This window comes from Crocodylus siamensis, chromosome 10 (genome assembly GCF_052110815.1).
Source record: "Crocodylus siamensis isolate JL-2025a chromosome 10, ASM5211081v1, whole genome shotgun sequence".
Lineage (NCBI taxonomy): Eukaryota > Metazoa > Chordata > Crocodylia > Crocodylidae > Crocodylus > Crocodylus siamensis.
In genome coordinates this window covers 42606757-42624294 of record NC_143404.1, presented here as the reverse complement: position 1 = coordinate 42624294, position 17538 = coordinate 42606757, and the positions used below count along the sequence as shown (strand labels likewise).

At 45.6% G+C, this 17538-nt stretch overlaps 1 protein-coding gene across 5 annotated transcripts in view; it reads right to left on the bottom strand.

The window, feature by feature from the left end:
* The window catches only part of RALGAPB (Ral GTPase activating protein non-catalytic subunit beta), a 200559-nt gene extending 188904 nt beyond the window's left edge, over positions 1-11655 (bottom strand). For all 5 annotated transcript variants that reach the window (XM_090020643.1, XM_090020644.1, XM_090020645.1 and 2 more), the window contains exons 1-2: positions 11443-11655; positions 10241-10443 (exon numbers count right to left, since the gene is read on the bottom strand). In XM_090020643.1, the coding sequence (XP_089876769.1) occupies positions 10241-10443; positions 11443-11628 (389 nt within the window). In that variant the 5' untranslated portion in view covers positions 11629-11655. The remainder of the gene's footprint in view (positions 1-10240; positions 10444-11442) is intronic.
* Between the last annotated feature and the right edge of the window lie 5883 nt (positions 11656-17538).

Below are 17538 nucleotides of genomic sequence, written 5' to 3'. Positions count from 1 at the left end.
CAATTGTAATCTCCAGATATTCTCTTCCAAATCCTCCAAAAATGTTTGTCTAAATTTTAAAAAGACAACAGAACCATATTTAGGTAAGGGCTCAATGGGCTTCAATATAGCCTCTGACTTTACTATTCATTCCATCCAAGAAGAGCACACATCAGATGCAGGTGCTTCCTCAGCCTGAGGTGGTATTTTTACCCATAAGCTTGCAAAGAAGAATTTTTCCAACTATTTGAGTTGGTCTAGTAAAAGATATCAGATTTACCCAAAGAACCTTGTCTGCTTACGTCCTTAGAACAACATGGCTACAACCTATACCCCTGGTAACAAACTCAAGAAAATGATGGGCAGGATATCCTGGGAGACAAGTCAGAGGGAAAAAGGAGGAGTCGACAAGAGCTGGCTATAATGTTAAAGTAGACAATATGAAGGGCACAAGAGCTAGTATTTTTGTACAAAGGAAGGATAGGGAGAGACCACCACAGCTGAACAGCAGACCCTTCAATGATCTGAAATCCAGAAAGGAACCCTATAAAAAAAAGTAGAAACTAGACCACATTACCTGGTAAGACTATCACAATGGCATGCTTGTAAGTAAGGGCCCACTCTAATAAATCTGGGCTAACTGAATCTGAAGCCTCCCTGCTGCCCTGACAAGGACAGGGATACACCCAAGTCCCCAGACTGAGCAGGGCAGCAGCTATAGCAAGTAGATTCATAAAAACCATGGGCAGCTATTGACAGACCACTGTACAAGACCCTGGGCTGGAAGTAAAGTGACCTACCTAAAAAGTCTGGGATAATTTCTGTTCATGCAATTCTCAAAAGCATCATTAGCGGCCAAGAGCTGATGAAAGGCATGAAACAAGGATGACCGTTCAAAGCTTAAAATAATGAATGAACACATCAAGATAGGGAAAGCCAACCAACCTTCAACTCACTTTTTTCTTTGACACTAGGAAATAATGGGAGCAGAAAACCCTTCCTCTGAATTTAGAAGGACTATTTCTGCAGCTTTAAGTTGTATTACAATATTCACTTCTCATTCCAAAAGTCTCCTACAAGAGGTCCCTGGAGAGCTTAAGGAAAGAAGACAGATGCAGACTGAAACTGAATAGGACACATCATGAAGTGGCCCCACAATGTTCAGGCCCGGGAGAGTATAAAAGGAGAGACTCCCCGAGCGACCAAGCACAGCATATAGGGCAGTTTGCAAGCAGTTCTCTTCCTCTTGCTCCCAGTGAAGACCCAGGCACCATGTACTACTCCTACAAGAAGTGAGCCAGGTCTCTCTCTGCATTTGGCTTGATGAGTGTTTATTTGGTTGGCGGTGGGTTTGGGCATGTGCTCTAAGTACCTGGGAGTGCTGCTAGCCAAGCAATTGCTCCCTATGTCTGACAGCAACCCTAACAAGGGGTGAAGCCAGTCCAGGCCCAGGAGAGTATAAAAGGAAAACTCCCCAAGTGACGTACAATTAGGGCAGGTTGCAAGCAGTTCACAAGTCAGTTTGCTGCTCCCTTTTTGAAGGGGAGCCTTTAAAACGTAAGTTCTTGCTTTAAATTAAGCATAACAAACCTAGATATTCAGCATAAGCAACTAAAACTCAGCGGTTATATCAATACCCAAGTCCCTTGTTTAACTAGAGACCAGAGTTGGAAGGGGATTTCACCTGGAAACTCTCTCCCCTTCCTCTCACCAGCTTTGTGAGAGGAAGCAGGCTAGCAGGAAATAGGAACTAAGGAGCAACAAATAAACCAGCTTTCAGGGGAGGTTGCTTCAAAAGTTATGCTTGGAGAGAGGGACAGGAAAAGTTAAGAGACAGCTGGAGGATGTTCCACAATGCCAGAGCCACTGCACTGCCAGCTCTTCCTCTGCTTGCACGCGCCAAGTATCTGTCCAGGCAGGACCACTCACAGGTGAGGCTTCCACCCAGGTCCTGGTTTGGTGCTGCAGGGACTGCAGTTTTCAGGTTCCTTCCAGTGACAGCCAGATGGGGGGAGTGCAATGTGAGCAGCATCTCTTAGTGGTGTCCCTCAGGAAGTAGGCAAGTCACAGGAGGTGGTAGCAAGGGTCTGAAGTATCCTCAGCCATGAAGAGTCAATCGATTCAGTGCTGAAGGAGACCTCTATGACTGCAGAAGAACTACCAAAGCAATGCTGAAGAAGAGGACTTGGATTCCTACAAGGGTAGAAGCTGGAAGCTTGGGGCCTCTGGCAGCAAGAAGTCTTCACCCCTACTTGTAGTGGTTTAGCTGGAGAACAGACATGGGATCCTGGCAATAGACAAGCAGCATGTTCTGTCAGGGGAACAGGCCAGGCTAGGCCTCCCCAAATTTGGGAGGATTGAGAGCTCTGCCACCGAGAGAAACCAATGGGTGGTGGTGGTTGGCAACTCCCTTTGGAGGGGCACAGAAGCTTCTGGGATAACAGAGGCATCCTTCTGCCAGCTTAACTTGTTGTCTTGGGAGGTCTCCCTAAACCCAGATCCGAGATATCACTAAAGGATTGCCAAGATTCATCTGGCCCTCTGCTGCTCATTCATGCGGTCATCTATGATACTGCCTGTGCAAATAAAAAAAATAACTACAGAGTTCTGAGTACAAGGCTAAGGAAGAGGACAGAGGCTTGGGTGGTGTTCCCCTGGATCTTTCTATTCAAAGGTAAGGCCCCGGGCAGGAACAGACAAATCTTGAATATCAATGCATGGACTACACAGATGGTGTCACCAGCAGGGCTCAGGCTTCTTCAACCATGGGATGTTGTTCCAAAAAAATTGCTAGGAAGAGACAGGATCCACCTGATGAAGAGAGAGAAGAACATCTTTGCAGGCAGGCTTATTACCTAGTGAGGTAAAACTAGGTGCACCAGGAGATGTAAGGTAAATCCTGAAGTAAGCGCCAAAGCACGCATGGCACAGGCGTTCCCCAGGGACAAGTAGCTGCAGCACAATGTATGCCACTGCTAATTGTCTCCAGAGGAAACAAACGTTTACACATGTCTGGACGCACCCAAGAAGTCTACAGGCCAACCAGGTGTAAGGCACTCCTGGATTTGGTTCTGGCCCAAGGGGATGATCCAGTGAGTAACCTGAGGATTGGAGGTAAGCTAGGTGATAGTGACCATGAGATGGTCACCTTCTCCATCCACTGTAAAGACAGGGAAATTAGTCAGTAAGGAAGAAAACCTTGATTTTAGAAAGCTGGGTTTTTGGTTGTAGCTGTGTTGGTCTAAGGACATAGGCAGACAAGGTTCTTTGAGTAGATGTGATATCTTTTATTAGACCAACTGAGCAGTTGGAAAAAAGTTCTTGGCAAGCTTTCAGGTGCAGTCACCCTTCTTCAGGCATAGGGAGTCTCAGAACAGCAGACTCCCTGTACCTGCAGGGTGACTGTGCCCAAAAGCTTGCCAAGAACTTTTTTCCAACTGCTCAGTTGGTCTAATAAAAGATATCACATCTACTCAAAGAACCCTGCCTGACTCCAGAAGCTTAGGAGACTGGTTGGCAAGGCCTTGTGGGACCACGATCCGATTGGAAAGGGAGTCCAAGAAGAGTGGTCATTCCTCAAGGATGCAATCCTTGGAACACAAAGGAAGTCCATTCCCTTTCAAAGGAAAGGCAGCAAAAGGGCTGGGAGACCCCCTTGGCTCAATAGAGAACTCATGGATCTTCTGAAATTGAAAAGAGGTTATACAGGATGGAAGTCAGGGATTACTACCATGGAGGAGATCACAGCAATAGCCCGCACCTGTATGGAGCAGATCAGATGCTGCCTTTGCTTTTCTAAATTCAAACTGGCAGGCAGAAATCAAGAAAAATAAAATGTCTTTCTTTTGATATGTAGGAAGTCAGAGAAAAAAGAAAAGGGGAAACATGGTGCCCCTGCTGAATCAAGTGGGACCGCTGATAACCGATATTCAGGAGAAAACCAAACTCCAAAGCTAATACTTCAAATCAGTATTCCACCAGTCCAAAAAGGTGCGAGGCTGCTTGACAAGATACAACATGATTTGGGGGGGGGGGGGGGGGGGCAGCAATACCCTCCCATAGTTGGCAAAGACTTTATAAAGGGAATATATCTCGAGAGGCTGGATGTCAGCAGGACCCAATGAACAGCACCCAAGAGCGCTGAAAGAATTGGCCAACATTGTGTGACCTACGGCAAAGCTATTTGAGAATTCACGGTGCTCGGGAGAGGTCCCAGAAGACTGGAAAAGAGTCAGTGTAGTGCCTACCTTCAAGAAAGGGAGAAAGGAGGATCAACCAATTTGACCTCAATCCCTGGAAAAATGTAAATCAAAGAATCCATTATTGATAGGCTAACTGACAGCAGTATTCTAAACAACAGCCAACACGGCTTCATTGCAGGCAGGTCATGCTTGCCCAACCTCACTTCCTTTTGCGATCAGGTAACTTGCCACCTGGATAAGGGAAATGAGGCTGATGTCATATACTTGGATTTCAAAAGGCCTCTGACTTAGTCTTCTACAATGTCCTCATGATAAAATTAGGAAAATGTTGCCTCGGCTACTTTACAGTCTGGTGGTTAGGTAATGTGCTCCAAGGTAGGACCCAGAGCGTATTAATAGATAGAACTGAGTCAACATTGCAGCAGGTGACTAGTGGCTTCCCTCAGAGTTCAGTACTTTGAACAGTGCTTTTCAACATGTTGGTCAATGATTTGTATTCAGGTGTTAAAAAAAAAGTGCCCTGGAAAGTCTGAAGATGACACCAAATTATGGAGAAGTGTGGTCACACTTGAGAACAGGCTGGGGATATAGGCTGACCTGGACAGGCTTGCAAGGTAGGCAGATCAAAAACTGAAGCTGTTTAATATGAAGAAATGTAAACTGTTGCATCTGGGGAGAAATAATCCGCAACACACTTACAAGCTTGGTGGCACTACACTTGCCAGCACCACAACTGTCATGACCCCAAGATCTTTCAGACCACAGAAGGAATATGATCCACCAATGTGATGCCATAGCTGGCAGAGTGAACAAAACACTGACATGTAGATACTGTTAACATCCTTAATCTTGCTTGCTTGCATCTTCCCACTTGACTCTGCCTTGGTGAGGCTGCAGCTGAAATACTGTGTCCAGTTCTGGGTGCCACACTTCAGGAAGGATGTGGAGAAGGTTGAGAGACTCCAAAGGAGGGCCACGTACATATTAGAGATCTGGAGAGCAGGTCATATGAGGAGAGGCTGAAAGACATGGGACTGTTCAGCCTGGAAAAAAGACGACTTAGAGGGGAATTGGTGGCAGCCTATCAGTATATAAAGGGCCATACATCAGGGCCTGGGGGAACTTCTGTTCACCAAGACACCCTACAGGACCTTAGGGGAAGATAAAAACCAATGGCCACAAACTGCTTGAAGATTGCTTCAGACTGGACATAAGGAGAATCTACTTTACAATTTGAGTGCCTAGGGTCTGGAACAGACTCTCCCCAGAGGTGGTACAATCAGCTACCCTGAAGATCTTTAAAAAAAAAAAAAAAAAAAAAAAGACCTCGACATGCACCTTCCTGAGGTCATCAGACCCCAACAGTCTTTCCTGCCCAAGTGCAGGGGGGCCACACCTGATGATCTTGTGAGGTCCCTTCCAGCCTCTAACATCTACAAATTTATGAAACTGCAGAAGCAGGTAACCCGAAGGAAGCACAAGTAGGAAGGGGCAACAAGGGGGCTCTCTCATTCTTCCTGAGAAAGCAGGGCAGTCTGCTACTTACCTCAGACATCCACAGATGAACACACAGAGCCTGGGAAATAAGCAGAAAGAACTGCAAGTTCTCAGTCACAGAACTACAATGTAACTGGAATAAAAAAGATTTGGTGGGATAGCTTGCATGACTGGAGTGCTGATCAAGAGGGCAAGGCAGGGCAGAAGAGGAACAGGAGTTGCACTCTTTAGGTAAAATGGCTGGAAAATTGCTCAGAGGTACAGTATAATCTGGAGAAAGGCCTGTTGAACAATCTCTGGTTTAGGGTCAGAGGGGAGAGCCACAAGGGTGATGTCATGATAAGTGTCTGCTACAGACCACCAGACCAGGAAGACAAGGTGGATGAGTCTTTGCACAAACAGTTGGCAGAAGTTTCCCAATCACAGGCCCTGGTTTTCAAGGGGACTTCAAGCCACCCTGCCATCTGCTGGAAGGGCGATACAGCAGTGCACAGGCAACCCAGGAAGTTTTTGGAGAGAATGGTGGGGAAAACTTCCTGTTGCAAGTGTTGGAGGGCCCAGCTAGAGGCCATGCTCTTCTTGATCTATGGCTCACAAACAGGGAAGAATTGATGGGGAACTTGGAAACAGATGGCAACTTGGGCAGCAGCAACCAGGGGATGATCGATCCAGTCGAGGATCCTAAATAAAGGGTGGAAGGAGAGCAGCAAAGTCAGGATCTGGAACTTGAGAAACACAGACAAACTCACTCAGGGAACTAATAGGAAGGATCCCCTGGGAGGCCAGTCTGAGGGAAAAGGAGAGCTAGCTGTACCTTAAAGAAACCTCACAGAGGGCACAGGAACAAACTATCCCAATGAGCAGGAAGATTAGAAGCATAGTAGAAGACCAGCTTGGCTTAGCACAGAACTCTTCAGTGAGTTAAAACACAAAAAGGAACCTTATAAGTAGTGGAAATTTGGACAAAACTAGGGAGGAGAATAAGAGCAATGCTTGGGCATGCAGAGATGAAATCAAGAAGGCCAAAGCACAAATGGAGTTCCAGCTAGCAAAGAAAGTGAAGAGTAACAAGAAGGATTTCTACTAGTATGTAAACAAAAAGAAGAAGATAAGAGAAAGTGTGGGTCCCCTTACTGAAAGCAACCTAGTGACAGACGATGCAGAAACGGCTGAAGTACTCAAAGCCTTTTTTAACCTCAGTCTTCACAGGCAAGATCAGCTACCAGACCACTGCACCTGGCACCACTGTTTCTGGAGGAGATGAGCAGCCAACAGTAGTAAAAGAATACATTAGGGACCATTTAGAAGAGCTGGACATCTATCAAGTCTATACAGCTGGACACAATTCAAAGGGTGCTGAGGAAGTTGGCTGATGCACGTGTAGAGCCACTGGTCATTATCTTTGAAAATTTATGGACACCTGGAAGGGTACCAGATGACTAGAACATGACAGATATGGTGCCTGTCTTTAAGAAATGAGAGGAGATCTGGGGAACCACTAACTGTTCACAGCCTCACTTAAGTCCCTGGCGGGGGGAGCAGACATTAAAAAATAAATCAAGCAGCAGGTCCTCAAGGAATTCAGTTTTAAGTACCTGAAGGAGAAAAAGCTGATTAAAAGCAGTCAGCTTGGATTTACCGAAGGCAAGTCATGCCTGACCAACGTGATAACCTTCTATGACGAGATGACTGACTGTGGTATGCAAGAAAAGCAGTGGACATGGTACACCTTGACTTTCGCAAGGCTTTTGACACAGTCTCCCACAGCATTTTTGCAAGCAAGCTAAGGATGTCTGGGTTGAATGAATGGACTGCAAGGTGGATAAAAAAAACTGGTTGGATCATTGGGCTCAAAGGGTAGTAATCAATGGCTTAAGCTTTTAGTTGGCAGACGGTATCAAGTGGAGTGCCCCATTGGTTGGTTCTGGGGTTGGTTTTCTTCAGTGTCTTGATTAATGAACTGAAAGATGAGGAGGAGTGCACTCTCAGCAAGTCTGCAGATGATGCCAAGCTGGGGGGGAGTAGTAGATACATGGAAGGTAGGGCTGGGAGTCAGAGCGACCTAAACAAATTGGAGGATTGGGCCAAAGGAAGTTTCATGAAGTTCAAAAAGGACAAGTGCAAAGTCCTACATTTTGGACAGAGGAATCCCATGCACTGCTACAGGCTGTGGACTGACTGGCTAAGCAGCAGCTCTACAGAAAAAGGAGCTACGGGTTACAGCAGACAATAAGCTGAATATGAACCAACAGTGTGCCCTTGTTGCCATGAAGGCCAACAGCATATTGGGCTGCATTTGTAAGAGCATTCATTGCCAGCAGAGCAAGGAAATGACTCTTCCCCTCTATTCGGCACTGGTAAGACCACATCTGGAGTACCGCATTCAGTTTTGGGCTCCCCCAGTACAGAAAGAATCCAGACAAATTGGAAGGAGCCCAACAGAGGGCAACGAGAATGATTAGGTGTCTGGGCTTATTTAGTCTGGAGAAGAGAAGATTATGGGGGGATTTAATAACAGCTTTCACCTACCTGAAAAAAAGAGGATGTTCTCAGTGGTAGCAGATAAGAACAAGGAACAATGGTCTCACATTACAGCAAGGGAAGTTTAGGTTAGATATTAGGGTAAAAACCTCTCACTAGTGTAGTAAAACACTGGAACAGGCTCCCCAGGGAGGCTGTGGAATCTCCACCCTTGGGGGTTTTTAAGACCCAAGTATACAAAGCCTTGGTTGGGATGATATAGTTGGGGATAGTCCTGCTTTGTGCAGGTGGTTGGACTAGATCTTCTGAAGTCCCTTGCAATCCTAGTTTTCCATGATCACTAGCCTGGGACCTACATATCCAAAGTTATTCTTTTCTACGCTTCTAAAAGAAAACTGACTCCTAGAGGAGGAAGGAATGCTGTTCCACAGGAGGCTATAACAGGTTCTTGACCTTTGTATCAAGGCAAAGCAATTCTGGAACATCTCTCTTATTTATAGAAGCTCGAGGTAGTGCTTCTGACACAGTAATGGGGGCAATTTCTACACCCATAGTAAAAATAGCTGATGTTGTTGGTGCTTTGTAAAGCCACCAAAGACTTAAATGCAGGGGAGAAAGCATGATAGAGATTTCAGAAAGACCCCTACAGCAATTTCTTACCTTCCAACAATTGAGGCTGAGATTGAAGTATCCGATCGGCACCGATAAAAAGGAAAGTTAACATTATCAGCTTTTAATCGGCCAGCATAGCCGATAATGTCACGAATAAATGCCCTGTGCATGCACGCAGTTGCACAGGGCCAGGAATGCAGCCAGGCAGCTTGGAGAACAGCACCCTTCCCCTGCAGGTATGTCTGTGGAGGAAAAGGGTCATTGGGGGAAGGCAGATCAAGTGAGGGAGGGAGTAGGTCAGGGGCAGGCGTTGCCCAGCCAGGGTGGGGAAAGGGACCCCGGAGCCAGGAGTGTGAGAGCTGCAGGCAGCTCATCCATGGCACAGGGGTGGGAAGGGGGACGGTAGTTCCCGGGTGTTGCACACACACCCAGAGGAGGCATATGGGGCATGTGCCCCACCCCCCCCCTCAGATTTGTGCGCAGGGTGGAGCCGGGCTGCCTGCTGCCCACAGCTGTCTCTCACCCCACCCTGGGGTCCCATTCACTGCTCTAGCTGAGCAGTGCCTGCCTCAACCCTATCCCTACTCCCTCCCCTAACCATGGGGGCCTCAATCTACCTGCTCCACACTCCTTCCCTCCCCCATGTCCCTTCCCCCAAACAGACTTGCCGGTAGGACACTGCTCTCCAAACTGCCAGGCTGCATTCCCCCATATCAGCTATAGAATAGGTATTGGCTGATATAGCTATTGGTATGGGCCAAGAAAATCTTTATCAGTGCACCCCTACACTTCCAAGACTATTAAATATTTTTCAGAGTCACTACATTCCAGGATATAAATGCTCAAGCTTGTAGGATCTATATTCTTTGTTCCTACATTTATAATGTTACAGTCAAATAAGGTTTATATTCCTTAACTGATTTTTGCATCATGTGCTTACCATTTCTTTAAACACAGAACCTTCAATGTTACCTTTTCCCAGTTCAACCTGAAGAATACTTTTTGGTTTCTTATTTTCAAAAACATACCCTCCTCCTGCAAACACACACAAACAACCTCCTGTCTGTCCCGTCCCCGCCATTCCTCCCACAAAGGAGGACACACTGATGTGGTGTAAATATTTTTTAATTCTGTTCTCCCCCACCCCCAGATAACTGTATCCACAGATATTTGGTTCTTTAAAGGTGCATTTAGAATTGTTAGTTGGAAGTCAAAGATCAATTTTTAATTAAGTAGTTCAACTGGTTGCAGCAACAAAAATTTGCAATTCAATACCCTAAGTTAAAAGAATCTGACATTCTAATTTCAGACACAACCATGTTTCGTAGCAAAGACAAACGGTTGTAATTTTATTTTTACTAAAGCAACCTCCTCTGGTTTAGCTACCATTTCTGCAAGAGAATGACATGACTGTGGCTAAAAACCCTGAAACGTCTTTAGTCTCTAGTTACTGCAGACTTGTTGCTCACCTTGGTATGAAGAGATTCTGTAGGTGCTTGAGAATGCTCTGAACATAGAGATTTGGTTCCTTAATAACTGGCAGTGGAATAGACTCTTTAGGTAATACAAGAGCCATAATCCAGTCTGTATATACATCAACGCAATACTTCACAGTGTCGCCATCCAGTGGGAGGGTCAAACCATAACAAACCACCTCCATAGTCCATTTTACCTAGTCAAAGATAAAGGAAGTTGTTCAGCTATGGTGCATACCAGACAAACGCCTAGTGGTGCTAACAGAAACTGTCCCTTTCCCATTTTCAGCAATAACAACATGCTAATGTTCATCACTTTCTTTCAAGAAAATAAACTATTACATTTGGAAAAATCTCAAAAGCCACACACCAAGTTAGAGACCTTACTACTACTGAAAGAATTACCATGGAAATTGAAACAATATACTGTCCAATGTTATTTATGAACTTATTTTCAACCTAAAAGTCCACAAAATCTGTTATGTACTGTAACATTGTTAATTCTGCCTTGTGCTGCCATCTATTAATAAGATGATATATAGAAACCACAACAGGATTTTTTTCTTCTAATTAAGAATAAAAATATCACTCTCTGCTGGCAACTTTCAATTTACACCAAATTTAGGTTCACTTACCAGCTTATTTTGACACAAGCCCTTCATAGTTTTAAGGGGAAAATGGCAAGCTAAATACCATAACCAACAGACAGATACTTTATTAATTTATCTTCATATTAAATTTCCAAGTACTTATAACATTGCAAAAATACTACCTAATACTGCAGATAGTTAAAGCAACATACATATATTGTACAACTGTGAAAAAAGGCACCATGGACAAAACGTCCATAGTTTGTGTCACTGGCAGAAAAGAAATATGAATAAACAGCAGCAGCTCTGTTCAGATAAGGAACACATAAACCAAAGCAAACAAATAAATGAATGTACACACACCCCCCCCCCCCACAAAAAAGCTACTTTAAAATTAAGAGACAACTAATGGAATTACTTGTGTCAGAAAGAAATTAATAGCAAAAAGGCACTAACTGAAGACTGTATTTTCACTTCATAAAGCTTCTGGATTGTCTTCTTTTTTTAATAATCCAAGATAGGTCAAAAAACACTACACAGATCAACTAAATGGCTATTAGCACCTAAAAAGAAATAGCATAAAAAACTTTGAAGACAGACACTTACTTCTTTATCTGTTTTTAACAAACTCTCACTCCCAGTTGCTGATGGCATATTTAAGGCTTGCCCAAGGGGACGCACCACTGAATTTGCCACTTCTCTCCCCACATTTTCAGGATAGCTGTGAAGTACACTAGTATGACCCTGATCATTTTGAATGACAAGATGCAGGGACCTCCACTCCGAGTACATATTGCCTCTACACTACAGAGGAAACACCTGAAAAAAAAGAGAAACCTAATTACTTAAAATGTTTATGCATAAACCAAGAAAACTGAGGCTACATAAAAAAAACATTATCAGCTGCAAATTAAATAAAATGTAAATGAATGCCTATGAAGATCTGGAAATGAAATAAATAAACCTGTCCTTCCGCCTTAAGAAGTCTCTAATGTTGCCCAGTGAACCAGTTACATTGATTATGTGCAACATTTTCAGAAAATCTAAAGTAGGACTTCAGGTGTGAGTACCACTTCAAGTACTCTCTCTTACTTTATGGATGTCACAATTACTCCTGTTCCTCCCCAGCTAAAATAGAGACAAAAGAAAATTAGAGTCAGGGTGTTGTGAATGGTAACCTGTAACTTGTGTTAATGGCTCTTAAAATGGAAGCATCCATACATTAAGACAAGAAAAGACAAGGTTAAGTACCCTCTGCTCCTCTCAGATATAGTCATCTTCACACCAGTAATTCCTTCAGCTGTTACAGATCTTGTGTTGCAGTCATTCCACTCTGCTCCACAGAACTAATTTACCTTGGGAGCAGTCTCCCAGCATCCCAGGAGCCACTGTAGCAGGGAGAGCTGGCAGCAGAGGTGCCCCAAAGGTAAGAATCCCCCACTTTCCCCTGCATGCTCTGCAGGTTCCCTCCCCTCCTGCTCCCATTCTGGGCTCCCCCACCTCACCTGTTCCCTGGGGCTCACAACCCTGCCCCCTCCCCTCATCCCTTGCAGTTCACACTCCTCCTGCCCCTCAGGGCTCACTCACCCCCATGTTTCTCAGGGGCTCATCCCTGCCCCGATCTGCTCCCTCTACCCAGCTCCCTGCTTACCTGTACTACCACTGCAGAAGAAAGCAGAGAGGGAGAACCCACTTGCCTGATGCCAACACCACCAAGCCAACTCCACCATGACTGCTCTCCAGGCAGGTGAGTGGGGAACAGCTGGGGGAGTCACAGGGAGACAGATGAGTGGGTCCCAACCCAAGATCAGGACCTGCTCATCCACTCTTCCCCATGGATCCCAACATCTTCCAGGGGTCTGTACTCAGCTTGGAAAGAGGCAACAGTAGTGGCATCAGGCAGGTGGGTTCCCCTTCCCTGCCTATTCCGGCATCAGGAGCACAGGTTAGTGGGACGCTGGAGGTGGGGACTGGGGGAGGGGAGGGGGAGGAGAGGAACTCCCAGGGGACAGGAGAGCAGGTGAGCCCCAAGGTGCTGGGGAGGGGGAAGGCAGGCAGGCAGGCATGGCCCTAATCTGGGCCAGGGGGACTGGCAGGGCCCCATACTTGGAGTCTATACTACCTCAGAGAGCCAGAGAGCAGGGCAGGCATGGAGCAGACTAGCAGCTCCTAGCCATACCTCTGCTCACTAGTCTTCTAGGAGCAGGTCAGTGTCCTGCATGTTACAAAGGGTATTAACCCTGTGACTGCTCACAGCATATGCAAACTTTAACAGAGCCTAAAATTCCTCAGTTAGCCCATGCCAACTGTAATGTCTACCAACCCTCAGTCTCTCTCTGTGTTACTTTTTCATGACAGAATCAAAAGCTGATAAGCCTTTATAAAATGTAGAATCAATATTAGGAGGCTTGTAATTCTTACTTTAAGAAACTTTCACAAAAAGAGTTGCTTTTGCAATTGTTACTGGCGAGACAAATCTCAGACTTCAGAAACAGAGTCAAACAACAACACATTAACAGCTATCCACAGGTGCCTTTCCTGAATACCCCACACTTTTGAAGATCTGGGCTATCTTGCTTTCTGAATTTCCCCCGTACTGAGCTTTAAAGTTACAGTGTAAATAAAATAAGTCTCAAGCAATGTCAGAAATCCTCTCATCCTCCTCCCCTCAATATAAAAAGAAATCTTTCAACAATATAATGTTTAACATGGGGACAATTTCACAGCACAGTTTATGGTCATAAGATCCTTAAAAGTAGACAAACTAACTCACCTGTCCAGAAAAAGAGAAACAGTAAATTCAGGTATAGCAAGCAAGAGTCCCTTTTTTAACATACTAAACAAGGTGAATCAGGAAAGAGAAACATACCATTTGAAAAGGTGAGTCTACCACGTAAACAACCTTGTCTATTAGAAAAGGCCTACTTTTGTACCATTATACCAGTTATACCAGCATATATTTTACCATCTTATATTTAGCACATATTATATCATCATATTGTTAAAAGAAAATAAGTTTGTCCAATTGTTCAAATGCTGGCCTGGCCCAGCAGGTCCAGATTACAACCCTACCTCTGCCAGGAACACTCTGAACAAGTTAGTTAACTATGTACCCAGGCTTCCCCATTTGTAAAAGTGATATTATGTTTTGGTGCCCTTGACAGTGGTGTTATGAGGGCATAAACATTCAAATATAATTATAATCTCCAGATACCGTTTACATGAAGGTTTACCCATACAACTAATTAATAATAAACCATAATAAAACTAATAAACTTTAATGTAAACAATAATTATAGTAGGAATACTTTCTTCTCAGCTTAGCACAAACCTTAAAGCTAGGGACAGACATTCAAAAAGTCTGAGCCTGAATTGATTCCAGTACTTTTTCCTGGCATGGCCAGGCCCCAGCAAGATGCTATGATTAAGGAGGGGTTCCCCCACTTCTGACCAGGGCAGCACGGAATTGATAAGGTGTTATCACCCCTAACTCAGTGTTTATCACCCCATTAAGAAAACAGAGGAACATCACCAGCCACCTGTTGATTCTGCTTTTGTACTATCTGTTCTGTGGCAGCCTGGAGCCAGCATGTGGTCTGCTAGCTAATACACAGACACCTCTCAGCAAGGTGGGGATGGGGGGAACTCCTGCTTAGCAGGGAGTGGTAAGAGGGAACAGCCTGTAGTCTCTGCGGGAGCTGCAGCCAGGGAGCAGAGAGGAGGGGCCAGCCGTGCTGCAGAGCAGAGAGCCCACTCCAACCCAGACAGCATGCCAGGATGCTGGGGGAGTCCATAGTATCATAGTTGGTAGGGTCGGAAGGGACCTGAGCAGATCATCAAGTCCAACCCCCTGCCATGGCAGGAAAAAGTACTGGAGTCAAACAGCCCCAGCAAGGTATTCATCTAACTTCCTCTCAAAGACCACCAGGGTAGGAGCCAGCACCACTTCGCTTGGAAGTTGGTTCCATATTCTAGACACCCTCACTGTGAAGTAGCGCCTTCTGCTGTCTAGTCTGAATCTACCCTCTGCCAACTTGTGACCGTTATTTCTAGTCACTCCGGGTAGTGCTCAGGGGAACAGGGACTCCCGCAATGCCTGCTGGCCCCCTCTGACTAGTCTGTAACAGGCCACTAGATTCCCCCTCAGTCTTCTCTTCTGAAGGCTGAACAGGTTCACGTCCCTTAGCCTCTCCTCGTAGGGCCTTCCCTGCTGCCCCCTGATCACACAAGTGGCCCTCCTCTGGACCCTTTCCATGTTGCCCGCATCCCTCTTGAAGTGTGGTGCCCAGAACTGGACACAGTACTCCAACTGTGGCCTGACCAGTGTTGCATAGAGGGGGAGGATCACCTCCTTGGACCTGTCTGAGATGCATCTGTGGATGCCCGACAAGGTATGGTTGGCCTTCCTGACTGCATCCCCACACTGCTGGCCCATGTTCATTTTGGCATCAAGACTGATTCCAAGATCCTTTTCTGCCTCTGCACTGATGAGAAGGGAGTTCCCCAGCCTGTAGGTATGCTGCTTGTTCTTCCTCCCCAGGTGCATCACCTTGCACTTGTAAGTGTTGAAACCCATCCTGTTCCCATCCACCCACCCCTGTAACCTGTCTAGGTCTGATTGCAGCCTATTCCTCCCTTCTAGCGTGCCCACATCCCCCCCACATCTTAAAGTGTCATCAGCAAATTTGAACAGGGTGCTTTTTACCCCCTCGTCCAAGTCACTGATGAAGATGTTGAACAGTGTGGGCCCAAGGACCGAGCCCCAGGGAATCCCACTGCCCACAACCCTCCAGGTCAAAAATGACCCATCCACTACCACTCTCTGGGTGCGGCCCTCCAGCCAGTTAGTGACCCATTTGACTATGTAGGTGTCGACACCACAGCCCCCTAGTTTTTCAATGAGAATGGGGTGAGAGACAGTGTTGAAGGCCTTCCCAAAGTCCAGAAAGACTACATCCACTGATACCCCTGCATCTAAGGATTTTGTGACCTGGTCACAGAAGGCCACCTGGTTGGTCTGACAGGACCTGCCTCTAATGAACCCATGTTGGTTGCCCATAAGCATAACTTCCCCCGCTGGCCCCTTGCAGACATGCGCCAGGATATTTCTCTCAAAAAGCTTACCCAGGATCGAGGTAAGACTAACTGGCCTATAGTTTCCCGAGTCCTCTTTCCTCCCCCAATTTAACTTAAACCAGCAAGGGGTCTGGGACAGACATTGCATAAACTGATTTGACCCAAATTAGTTAAGTCCTATTAGTACATTCAACCAGGCTTATCTCAAACCGATTTTAGCCATTTGCAAACTGGTTTATGTGCACTAAAACATGTTCTGTTACAAGTTTAAAACTAGTTTTTGATCACTTAAACCAGTGTGTGTGCAGTGTCTGTCACTAGCCAAATTGACATATGGCAGTCCAAAAAGGCAAATATAACAACTAAACTGGTTTAAATTTATACTTTGTTATAGTGAAAAACTTCCCTATGCAGAAGACTTAAATACTCAGGCTACCAGCTTAAAGAACACAGAAACCTTCAAATTCTAGTCTTTCATTCTGTATTGGAGGAGGGAATGACATCCCTTCTGCAGCATCCAATCTCCCTGGTAGCACAGCAAAATAGCAGTGGGCTTCTTCATCCCACCAAGCTTCTGCAGTACAAGGGAAGATCTGTAACAGAAGGAAGTTAAACATACTAATGCATGAAAACAAGAATCTTGACAGTGAGAAGCAATAAAGCACATTCTCCATCACCCTTGTACATGCAACGGCTTGCTTGACCTTAAGGCTATTAGATGCATATATAGTTAGCTCACACAAGTCTTGTTTTGGTCTTATCACATGAAGATCTTTTGCCCATCTTGTCAAAGTTTGGTAAATTTAATTTGCCCAAATAGTGTAATCACAGATCCTGGTTTTCTCTATTTAAAAATCACCAGTTATCTCCCACAAATTCTCTGATTAAAAAACCCAATATCTGCAATTAAAATGAGATTTTTATTGCATACATACTATGCATATAGGTATGAGTTGAACACAATGGTTTATAGATATTTTTGCATGTTTGAAGCAATTTGGAAGCCTAACAGTGCCTTGGTCACTATAATAAAATACATTCTAAATACCTATCAATTTTGCTGTTTGATTTTTGGGGGGGGTTTATATAAAAATCAGAGCTTTCCCTGCCCCCTTTGCTCACCAGGACTTGGGGACAGTTGCAGTTGTCCCGATATCACTTTGTGTTGCTGAGCAGCCCTGACATGCCGGTACCCTCCCCATACCTTTGCCCCTCACTCCCCACCCACAGCTCCTCGGGCCCTGCCCCTTGCTCCCCATCCACACACGCTCTCTGCTCTGCTGCCCTCCCCACAACTCCTCCACCTCCCAGAAGACAGAACTTGACACTGCAGGACAGAGCAGGGCACAAAGGCTTGTGCCGTTGCTGGGAGCTCTGCGCTGCCATAGGAAGTGCCTCCTGCCCGCTTGGCAGCAGCCTCTCTATAGCTATGTGGGGCTCTCAGCACCAGCACAAGCCTCCCCTGCCTCACTCTGCCTTGCCACACCAAGTCCTACCCTCTGGGCTGTGGAGGCCCTGGGTAGAGAGCAGCAGAGCAGGGAGCCCCCACCCACCCCAGCCCAGACAAATTTGAGGAGCACATACTCCCACTACCCCCCCAAGAGTACACACAGCAGCAGGGAGCCA